Source organism: Sceloporus occidentalis, unplaced genomic scaffold (genome assembly GCF_023333645.1).
Source record: "Sceloporus occidentalis isolate IW3139 unplaced genomic scaffold, rSceOcc1.0.p SCAF_1, whole genome shotgun sequence".
In the NCBI taxonomy this organism is placed as follows: domain Eukaryota; kingdom Metazoa; phylum Chordata; class Lepidosauria; order Squamata; family Phrynosomatidae; genus Sceloporus; species Sceloporus occidentalis.
The window spans coordinates 158,456,161-158,467,944 of NW_028316981.1; the positions used below are offsets into that span (position 1 = coordinate 158,456,161).

General features: G+C 39.7%; 1 protein-coding gene across 1 annotated transcript in view; it reads left to right on the forward strand.

Annotated features, from left to right (window-relative positions):
- Positions 1-11,293, forward strand: part of LOC149322501 (uncharacterized) — a 28,576-nt gene extending 17,283 nt beyond the window's left edge. The window contains exons 6-9 of the mRNA XM_089508278.1: positions 3,291-3,483; positions 6,339-6,526; positions 8,021-8,209; positions 11,239-11,293. Coding sequence (XP_089364404.1) covers positions 3,291-3,483; positions 6,339-6,526; positions 8,021-8,209; positions 11,239-11,293 — 625 coding nt within the window. The remainder of the gene's footprint in view (positions 1-3,290; positions 3,484-6,338; positions 6,527-8,020; positions 8,210-11,238) is intronic.
- Positions 11,294-11,784: the final 491 nt, after the last annotated feature.

The window sequence follows — 11,784 nt, forward strand, 5'->3', positions numbered from 1 at the left end:
TGCTTTATTTCTTAGTTTGAGTCTGCCCTTGTTTTTGACTCTTCTTTGCTGTCTACTTTAGCATTCCAGTCACCTATGATTAGTTTGAAGTCTTGTATTGGTATGTTGTCAATTTCTTCCTGGAGACCTTCATAGAATCCTTCAATTTATTCTTCCTCTGTGGTTGGCCCATATACTTGGATTATGGGAATATTTATAAGTTTTCCCTGTAACCTTATTGACATTACAGACAGTCCTTCTTATACACGGATTTTTTATACACGGATTTAAGCATACACAGTTTGAAAATGTTCCAAAAAAGTATAAATTTACCTTGATGTTCCATTTTTTATTAGGGACACCATTTTGCTATATCATTATACTTAATGGGACTTGAGCATACACGGATTTTGTTATACACGGGGGATCTTGGAACCAAACCCCAGCGTATAACAAGGATCCACTGTATTTAATCCCTTTTTGCGTTGTATCCTTCGACTGCTTTTGCTATATCTCTCCTTAGTATAGATGCTACCCCATTTCTTCTTGTCTTTTCATTTCCTGAGTAGAACACCATGTAGTTGTCGAAGTCAAAGTGGCCTATTCCTGTTCATTTTAGCTTGCTCTGTCCTAGTATAGCTATTTTTATGTGTTCCATTTCCTTTTTTACTATGTCAAGCTTCCCCCAGCTCATGCTTCTCACATTCCATGTTCCTATAACTGTATTGTTCCTATAATATGTATAGTGCAGCTTCATTCAAGCTTTGCCTTGTTGAATTTGTCTGCTCCTTGTTGAACTTTGACTCCCCATCTTTGAGTTTATCTGTGTCTCTGGTTACTTCTCTGTGCCACCTCCCAGTATTGCTCCTTTCTATCACTCTGTTTGTGTGCTAGTCTTTCCTTTTGTTTTGTTTGGATTGTCCCATCACAGGTTTTCTTGGTGAAAGGGTCTCTCAAGGAGATTCATATTTTTCTCCTTTCATGCAGTGCTAACATGTATTAGCTATGATCACTGCTGTTCTCTCTGTGAGATCTTACATCAGTGTCACACAGCACTATTGCTTCTGCCCAGTAGTTCTTTATTCCATGCACCCCCTTGTTTTTTGAGTCAGTTGTTTCCTCTCCCAGACTATTCAATTTACCCTCTCTTTATTTTTCAGTTGGTCTGTCTGTCCTTTGTCCTTGCCTCTTGCTCTTCCTTCCCTCATTGATGACCCCCCCTTTAAAAAAAATCTCACCTTCTCTCTCTTCAGAAATACAAAGTTTGGGGAAGCAGTTATATAAAACTACTGGCTGATAGCTCCACTCCCGAAGAAGTCAGTCCCTCAGAAAGCACACAGTCCAAAACAAACTAAAAACCCCACAGAAGCCTTTAAAAGAAACAGTCAGAGTCAAGGATGACTCCCCAATAAAAGCTCACCTTCTTCTCTCTCATATAGAAATTATCCAGAACTGAAAATACGCAAAGCATCTAGAAGTTCATTGCTTGCTAAAAAGAGTAACTGCACTAGTTGTTAATGAAAAGTTTACTACAAAAATGAGATTTATCAGAAGCGGGATAAAAATGGATAACTTTATAACAAATTGGTTTTGTTTCATTGAATAGTTAAACAACTCTGCAGGTCTCCTTTATATCCTATTGCTACAACGGGAATTCTGGGGAGATATTGTTACTGAATAACTGTTGTTGTACTTAAATTTCATCCACAGTGTATTAAATATTGTCTTCCAAATCTCAGATAATCTCAACAGGACTCTCAATTTTAGCCTGGTTTTGTTTATCATGATTTTGTTTGCAATTTATTTTCTGCCTTTACATTTGTGTGTGTGTGTGTGTGTGTGTGTGTGTGTGTGAATTAATCTTCTAAAGTAGGCCCTTGGTATCTGTTGGGTTCCAAGACCCCCATGGATACCAAAATCCATGGATGTTCATCCCATTAAATACAATGGCATAGTAAAATGGTGTCCCTTATATAAAATGGCAAAATCAAAGTTTATGTTTTGCAATTTATATATTTTTTTAAAATATTGGGTCATTAGAAAAGAATGGTGCAAGCATAAGGCTGTTCTTATTCAGTTTTGCACCATTCTTTTTTAATCACTCTGTATTTTCCATCCATGGATGGTTGAATCTGTGGATAAAGAACCCATGGATATGGAGAGCTGACTGTACTTCGAGCTGTTACTTGTTTATCTCCTAATAAAGAAATAAAGCACTAAAAACTGTTTAAAGTAGTGGGGAAGAGAACAGATTGCCCCAATAGCCATAGCTTTGTAGCTTGATCCCAAGTATGTTGACTCAAAGGTCTGTGTTGCTGACTTCAATGGGACTTGTTTTCTAGGTAGAGGAATACAGTGTTAGTCTTATTAGCCTAACAGATAAGATAGAATTCACACAGCCTCCATAAAGGAATGTATCATACATCATTTTCCAGGTCGGTGTAGTACAAAATCTACATGGGATACCACTGTAAGTGGAAGTAAGGGGAATGACCTGCCAGGTGTATGAATATATTTTAAACTGTTTCTTCACCAGGATTTAAGGTGTAAGACATTCAGAAGTGGTTTGCCAGGTCCCACTTTCAGTGAGATACAAACAAGAATTAGCTAAAGTATCACTGCCATTGTCTATTAGTGATCCACTACCAGTGTTACTTTCCAGTACTGCTGCTGCCCAAAAAAAATGGGATCCCTTCTAGAATTTATCCATACATACACCACCGTTGGAACTAGAAGCCATTGTGATCTGTTGCTTCAATGATAGACTGAATCTTCTTGTTGGAATTTAGGTCTAAACACTAAATTTTCTTCCCCACTACCTTGTCATACTATGTCCATACTTATTAATAAAATGGCTATTTTTCCTGCTCTCCCCATAACAACCACTCCACAGAAAATAATAGAAATAGCTGGTTTGTAGTAATGTGCCATAAAACTGATTTTAAAAAAAAGATTTATTCTCCTGCCTTGTGGATTTTATTTTATTTATTTGCCAGCTTTCTCCTGGAGTGGGACCCAAGGTGGCACACAAGAGGATATTAGGATGTTAACATGACTCTGGTGTTCCCTTGATGTTCTGTAAATGGCTGCAGAAAACTGGATATTCTCTCTTACTGAGAAGAAACAGTAATATTATTTGTCCTTACCATTCTACTGCAGTTGTCATATAACTTTAAGAAACTAGAAAAACAATTTAATAATAAATAAATCCCTCACTTATTTTATTATATCCTGTTCAAGCAAATAAACTCTCAGGCTTTAACGTACTTGTACTAAAGGAAGCATTTGTCCCCTTCTCTTTCCATTTGCAGGAGAAGTTTAATTATCCAGCTGTATGCTGCCAAAGATGCTCAGGATGGGGTTAAAATGCAGAATTTGTACAAAAAGATAGATAAGTTGGATACCTACTTTAAAAAAGTTCTGGAAAGCTGGACAGTTAAGCAGAATGCAGTGGAGAAGAAGCGCCGGAGGTGCCTTGAAAAGATGATTGTCTTGTTTGCTCAGGTGAGCCCCTGAGGATGGATTGACAACTCACAGGAGGAATACACTTTACTTTCTCTATTTAATGATCCACACAATGCTCCACACAAACAACCCTGCCCATATTATGAAAACTTTCCTAGGGTGACAAGAGTATGTGGTGAGACTATTTAACCAAAGTCTGTATCAGTAGTGGATCTGTGAAAAAACTTACTGTGTGTGACAACTGCAATTCACACAATGACATCTTCTTGGTGGCAGTTTTCAAGGAAATAGCTATGTTGGTATTTTGAAGCATAAAAAAGGAAACGGAGGGAGGGAGGGAGGGACGGGTGGGTTGCAATGTGAAGAATCTAGCAGCATTTTTAAGAATAATTTATTTTGATATGAGCTTTTGTGGTTTCCAACCCACTTCTTCAGATACGCTGATGGAGGTACAGTCTTAAGATGCATGTATTTTAGAATGATTTCATGTTTGTGATGGTGGGATCAAGTATGATGGGATACATAAAGATGCAAATTATGACTTTCTGTAACCTGTCACATTCTGATCCTACCTCCACAACTGTTTATGGCTTCAAACTAATTTTTTTTTTCCTGGCCCATGTAAGGGATGTTTCAAAGGGAAATTGATAAAGGGCCACTTCAGTACGTTCTGAACTCTGAGCATAAACTAGAACTACCAAAAAATTGGTTACTCCATTTCCACAGGACTGTCCTGGTGAAGATTGATGGAAGATATAACTTCTATCACTATGAGCAGAAAGAAAACCAGATAGGGTGAGGAAGCAAAGTTTTGAGCCAGTGTGTACACCTTGTAGCACACACAGTTGTATTCCAAATAGTTACTACAGTCTATAAGGGGAGAAAAATTAACAGCATGAATGGAGGCAAAAGGATCTGTAGTCACTGGCTGCAGTGTGTATGCAATGTTTGTTTTCTTGCCAAAAAACCTCTCTTGCAGCAAGTGCAAACTGGTGACTCTCTTGGTAGAAAAGACCAGGATACTTTAGCAACAGACAGACACTCTTCAGTGCATCAGAGAACTTGAGAACTTCCTGAACAGAGCAGGGAAAGAACTGATTTTTCAAAATAAACAAGAGAAACTGCCAAGGAAATTGAAGAGAACTGTGTCACTGAGAAAGCACCTTGGAGGACAGTCACAGTCAGGAACAGACCATAGCCAGGGATTCAGAACCACTCCAATTAAGCAATCGCTTCTTACCTTGTCCCGAGGATAAAGCAGTGAAGATGCCCAAACAGGAGTCCAGCATAAGTGACACTGCAAGCTGAGGAAGGTGTCAACTTAAACACGAACTGCAGCAAGAAAAAAAGGAAGGTGCAGGTGGTAGGGGACCTATTTCTCAGGGGTATTGTTTAGGGACCTGTGTGCCAGCCTGAAAAGATGAATCAGGAAGTTTGCTGTCTCCCTGGTGCATGCATTCAGAATGTCACTGACAGCTTGCCGAAGCTCATCAAGAACACAGATCAGTACCCCTTTCTCCTCATCCAAGTGGGCACCAGTGACACTGTGAAAAACACCTTTGACCAGATCACCTCTGACTGTTAAACCCTGGGAAGGAAGATTAAGGGTGATATTCTTGCCGGTTCTACCACTGAAAGACAGAGGGCCACATAGTGACAAGAAGATACTGCAAATGAATGGCTGGCTATGCAGATGATATTGATGGGAGAGGTTTGGCTTCTGGGACCATGGCCTTCATAAAATCATAGAGTTGGAAGAGACCGCACGGGCCATCCAGTCCAATCCCCTGCCATGCTTTTCACTTTTTAGACAAAGGACTATTGACTAGAGATGAGTTACACCCCACAAAGACTGGGAAGAATATATTCCAACTGTATGATTCTATGTGTCTGAGTGCACGGGCCAAAGGGACCATGTTTTCATTGGTCTAGCATCATCCTGTACAGACGACACAGACCAATAGCCCTGGGCCAGAGCACATGTTAGTCTGGTGATGCCAACTCACCCCTGTTCCCAAAAGCTTTGCAATAGAGCTTCCAAGTTTCCACATTGCTGCATGCCCCCTTACCTGCCACCACCATGTTCCTTCCAAAGGCCCCAGTCCTGGTCTGTGATGTTGAAAGGGGGTGCCAGGCCACATGAGTGAATCCAGGCACCCTCTTCTGCCCTTATAGACCATGGTTGGGGCCTTCAGAAGGAATGCAGTGGTGGCAGCAAGTAAAGTGTGCAAGATAGTGGCAGCTCCATTGCATGGTAGTGTGTGTGTGTGTGTGTGTGTGTGTGTGTGTGAGAGAGAGAGAGAGAGAGAGAGAGAGAACACCCACCTTTCGCCATGTTAGCCCAGAAACAGAAACAAGCTAAAACTGTGGACAGGATACCATGGGACTAGCCCATGATACAGTATCCTGCCCAAGTGTCTAGGCCCTATTATTCTATTCAATGTCTTTCCCTTCCTCTTAGTCAAAGCTTGCCTTCCTGTGATTTTTTGTTGTTGTAGTTGCTGCTGTTTATGGAGAACAAGTGGCCCTGAAGATGTCCTTGAACTCTCAGCACTATAGCTAACATAACTAATAGTGAAGAATCATAGGAGTTACTATTTAACAATACCTGGATAGCTACAAGTTCTGTTTTATATCCTCCTGTTTGAAACAGCTCAGTAATATGGGTTTTATTAATTTGCTTGAGTTTGTTCATATCACAGCTTTCTTCTATCATGGAGCTCAAGATGATACACATAGGACCACTAGGCAGTCTTCCAGCCAAGCACTGGCCAAGCCCAAGCTTTTCTCAGTCTCCTCTCTCTTTGCAACACATTTCTTCAATCTGGCTGCATGGTGGATCCTCTCCTTGATGGAAGGAATTGGACTGCTCTTTTTCTCTGCTCTTCTTTTAGCTTCGCTTGAGCACCAAACTCCCTCTCAGTGACCCATGCCCACTGATGGTCAAAGCAGGAGATCTAACAAAAGGGGAGACCCTCCATGTACCCCACATTGGATCTGTTGTCCTGAAGCCCAAAATCTACCGAAGCCCTCTGATCACTGTGAAGAAGCCTCAAGATTTCACATTCTCAGCTGTAGTCAGGTACAGTAATGACAGAGGTTTATAGGACATTCCATTAAGTTGAAAACATAACCATTATTATTATTATTATTTCTCAATCTGTTAAATATTACAGACTTGAGTTCTGGAACATCAGTGATTTGGATTCTATATCATCATCATCATCATCATCATCATCATCATCATCATCATCATCATCATCATCATCATCCCCTTAGTTTAACTGACAATCAGCTATTACTGTTTGGTTTTGAACCATCAGTGATTTTGATTCTACTCAGTAATCTAGGAATCAGTGAAATATTGTTGCCTAATGTGTTCCTGCTGTCGTTGTTGATATCATCATCATCATAATCATCATCATCAGACAGGCCATCAAGGTTGACCATAACACCAGTGCGATATGTAGGGCTGGCCAAATATATTTGGCTGCCTTAGGCAAAGGAGAAAATTCCCTCTTCCCTCCCAGCTTCATGGACAGAAGCAAAGTGGATGGCAATTGAAATTTACTCCTATGTTGTCAATGAGACAATGTCTTCCATCTCACTTGAGGGCAGCAGGACTGTGGATCTGACTGACACACAGTTCTGCCATAGAGAAAAAGAAAATGTTCAGGAAGATGCTACTGCTGACTCTCTGACATCTGACACATGAGACTTTTGCTAATGGCAGGGCCAGTCACAACAATATATAATTTCAACAAGAGATACTTTCCACTAAATTGTATAAAAGACATCCACAACACTCAAAATCTACAAGTACTGTATCAGAAAACCTAGATCAGTCTCCGTAGGATCCCCTTAGAAAGGAAGATTTTTACTTTCCACCTGCATAAATGTTCTTTTGGTGAGCCTCACTGTGAAAGTTGTTCCTATAGTTTCCCCTGATCTCTGCAAGAGCTCCTTCTTTAAATATTTCAGGTGAGTTGACACATCCATCTGAATGTTAAGACTTCTTGAGATCCAAATATCACAACAGGCACATTTATATCAAAGGGTAGACCTAGAACCATTTTAAAAGAGAAAAAGGTGCTGCTAATGGAGCAGAAAAACAGTGTGAAGAAGGAAGCATAAATCCATCCCCCCAGCTGCTCTTTTCCATGCTCCCAGTGGCTTTTCCCCTCCAAAGAGTATCACTGGCCCTTTACAAACAGGCCAAAATAAAGCTTCTTCAGGTCACTTTGGAGGTATGGTGTTTCAATGATGCATGCATCTTAGGAGTCTAGAAGCTGCACCAAAGCTGCACTCCAGTCCTTAGGACTGGAGTGCAGCTTTGGTGTAGCTTCCAGACTGGAGCGTGGCTTTGGTGTGGCTTCTGGACTCTTAGGATGCATATATCATTTAAACAGCATACCTCCAAAGTGACTCGAAGCAGCTTTATTTTGGCCTGTCTGTATCAGGCCAGAGATATGTTTTTAGAAATGCAATTACTGGTTTGGCACTTCTCTCCAAAGTAGTAGCTTGCTCCAAATTATTTTTTATTTGATTATAGTTTTATGTTTCCTCCCCTCTGCAGAGAGCCAAGCAGTGAACAGATAGATTCATTGTGGAAGACAGATATTACAGAACTCAGTATCCCCATCGGACCCAAAACACCTGTGTCTTTATTATGGTCTGAGTCTTGTGGTTTTCCAGATGTCCCTAGACTTTTGGAATTAGACATTTCCTCCATTAAGAAGAAACCTCTTCAAAATATAAAGACTCGGTAAGTAGCCCTGCATTATGACTTGTTTTGACACCAGGCCAACCAGCAAAGGAATTAGTGTAAATAATTCATTCACATAATTTCATTCGTATAATTCATTGTAGGATTTTTCCTGGTATTAACTACAGAATGTTGATATTGGACAGAGACATGCTTTTATTTATCTAGTTTTATGCTTCTGCCATGATTTCAGCCTTGACTTTTATCAGCTGCATTTGTATATGTCCATCTAAGGAAGTCAGAAGAAGATATCATGAGTAAACTGTACCAAGAAATGAGGAAACGAGAGATCCAAACATTTTGGTGCCCAAGACCAAACAGTCAAATTATAGCCTCTCCCAAAATCTAATAACTGGTATCTGGCTGTTCTTTCATAATGCCTTGTACTGTGGTGCCTAAGAGCAAGCTGTCTTGCTCTGCTTATTGGTAAATTTGGCCCCACTTCTGTTATCCAACCAATGTGTCCAAAATAGGAAGAAAAGACTTGTGTAAGTGAGTGCCATGATTAAATGGAGACCCTGAAAGCATCAGATTCCACCTGATATTAAAAGCTATGCAGGTTCAGGCCCGGTTAGTACTTGGAAGAGAGACTGCCAAGGAATACTAGGTGCAGTAGGCTATATGCAGAGAAAGGGAATGGCAAATCTCCATTGAAAAAATCTTGCCAAGAATATCCCATGATGGGATCATCATATGCCACAGTGGACTTGAAGACACATAATGACAATGTGAACACACCCTCCAGCTGCATATTACATAATGGCAGCCATCTTATGGTCTTGAATGGTTAAACGTTAACACTGGCAAATAAGACTCTGGAGATTGGACTCCATAATCAGCTGAAAGTTTTCTAACTCCGACTTAATATTTTTGTAAAATTTTGTAATTTTCCTGTTTATTAAGGAATAGAGATTTTTCCACCATTCTCCACCTTCATCCCACTGGGTTCTTGATGAGCTAATGGAATTGGACACTTTTCTGGCAGGCAGTGTTGGAATTACAAGAGCAGTGACCCCTAAACACATCTTTCTGATACTCATGGCCACGTTAGCTACTGTTTTAGAAGACCATGGAGGCCATGATTCCTGTCCCTGTCCCCACCCCTGATTTATCCACTATGTCTTGTGCAACCTTTCAGTGTTTTGTTTACTAAGGCTGTCTACCCAGATATATTCATGTTATTCATGTTATGTCCCTAGGCAGAATCCCTCTGAGATCTATCTCTCTGGGCTGTAGGTTACACTGTAAAGTTCAAACTGCACCTCACCTTTTCTGATGGTCCCCTTTGTAAGTGTTTCTAGAAAGCTATGTGGAGGGGGGAGTGATTTGCCTAAAACTGCCCTCATAATTCCAATGAGGCTGGCAGGGCTCTAATACGCTAACAAGCTTAGAACTGACTAGTCACAAATAAGTAGTTGCTTGCAATTAATTATCTTTCTCTAAGACTAAAGTGTAACTATATCACATCACAATGTCACTACTCGGGGGCATGAGTGTCACTTTTTAGTTACTCAATTTGGTTACTATAGGTATAGACCTGTAGAAGAGTTGATCACATTGTTCAATGACTGAGTCATGCTTCTGTTTTCTGTTTATGATTTTTTTTTTTTTTAGAAAAGTCAAGTAACTGCAAGTAAGCAACTTAGTGCTAAGAAACTGAAATAGTAAAGATGTGTCTGAGGAAGTAGACTTATGTCTATGAAAGCTCATGCTGCCCACTTCTTTCTTTCAGTTATTCTCAAGAGTGCTACAAGATCTCTCTACATACTGAAATGTAAAGAATCATTTTTTAAAAAATTGCAATCACAATATTAGTTAACTGTTTGGGGGCACGTTGGAGAAAACAACTGCAACTTATTATATTTCAAAAAGTAATTTTTCTGAGCTTTACCTGAGCAACCTTTAACAGTTGCTTGAAACAAAGAAATTCAACATGTGAATGCAATGGAGGCTTAAAAAACAACAACACAATAGCAAGGGCAGTCATAACTACAAAGGACAATAAGAACTCTGTTCAAATTCCAGAAAGACTTTTCGCAGATTCAAGGATTCTTGCTGTCAAAGATCTTGAAACAGAGTTTATTATAGCAAAGTTTGGATTGCTTTGTCTCTCATACACACAGAGACTCAGTCTGCTTGTATACCACATTTTGTTGCTGTTTTAAAAAATGCCCAAAGACTAAGACATTAGTTATCATTGCCCTCAGGTGTTTAGTAACTGAATAAACAACTGAATAAACAAAACATGAGGAATTGGTTCATGAAACTTCTCTGTAAGGACAATCTCCTCAAATGGTTTGTATCAGCCATCCCTAAATCAGTGCCCTCCACATGTACTGAAATGCAGTTCCCATCATTCCCAGTTCTCATGGCCAATGGTTCCCACATTTTGATAACCATGATAGCCATATTAAAGAACATTTGGCTGCACATAAACTCAGAGCTAACTACAGGCTTTTGGGGAAATGTCCTGCAGATGTCGCTGTTTAGTAATACAAACCTGACTTCTTGCTTTCAGGAATTAGGGAACCTGAATATTAGAATGAATAGGAAAGAATTATTTAATCGGAGCCTTCTCAGTCTTTTGTTTTGTTCCACTATCCACTGAAGTGACATTCTGCTGTATTTCTCTGCTCCACATTCATACTGGTTAAATAATTCATCTTCTCCCATCACCAAGATTGTTGTTGCTGTTGTGTACTTTCAGGTCATTTCTGACTTACGGTGACCCTACCATGGGGCTTTCTTGGATGAATTTGTTCACAGGGGTCTCCCCTTGCCTTCCTCTGAGGCATAGAGACCGTGACTTGCCCAAGGGCATTCAGTGGGTTTCCATGGTCAAGTGGGGATCTAAATCCTTGTCTCCTGGACTCCTAGTCCCACATTGTAAAGGCACCTTGCTAACTGGTTAAGGGTGCCTTCCACATAAAGAAATTTCTTGAATTTTTGGGCAGAGAGGAAAAGTTTATGATATTAATGAAATATAATTTTGTATTATACTTAAACTCTCATTCTTTCTTCCCTTGTAGGATTCAAAATATTCCGAGGTGGAAAATATCTGGATATAATTTTATGCATTTGTAAATTAGATAGTAATCTATACATTATTTCAATATGTAAATTACTCCAATAGGTTAAAAAAATATAGATAATTGACTGGTAGTATATTTTTTTAATAAAGGTAAGATATATTCCCAAGTTTCTCAGTATTCTTATTAAGTGTTGTAAAGCTTATTAGGGCCTAAATACCCTAAAGGCACAAGATCCCACCTGATCTAGAAAGCTAGGTTGGGTCAGTCCTAGTTAATACTTGGATAGGAGACTGCCAAGAATACCAGGCTAAATTTCAGAGGAAAGAAATGGCAAAACCAGCAATAAATATGGGGTTACCATAAGTCAACAGGCAGCTTGAAGGCATGTATACACACAGAGACACACAGGTCATAAGCTGCTGGAAGCTGCAGAAGCTATTTATTTATTAATTTACTCCTTGTCCAATAGACAGAGGAGGAAACTTCAGGCATTTGGAATTAGGCATCCAACAAGGTTTTGTACACATGTGTGCATAGTAAAAC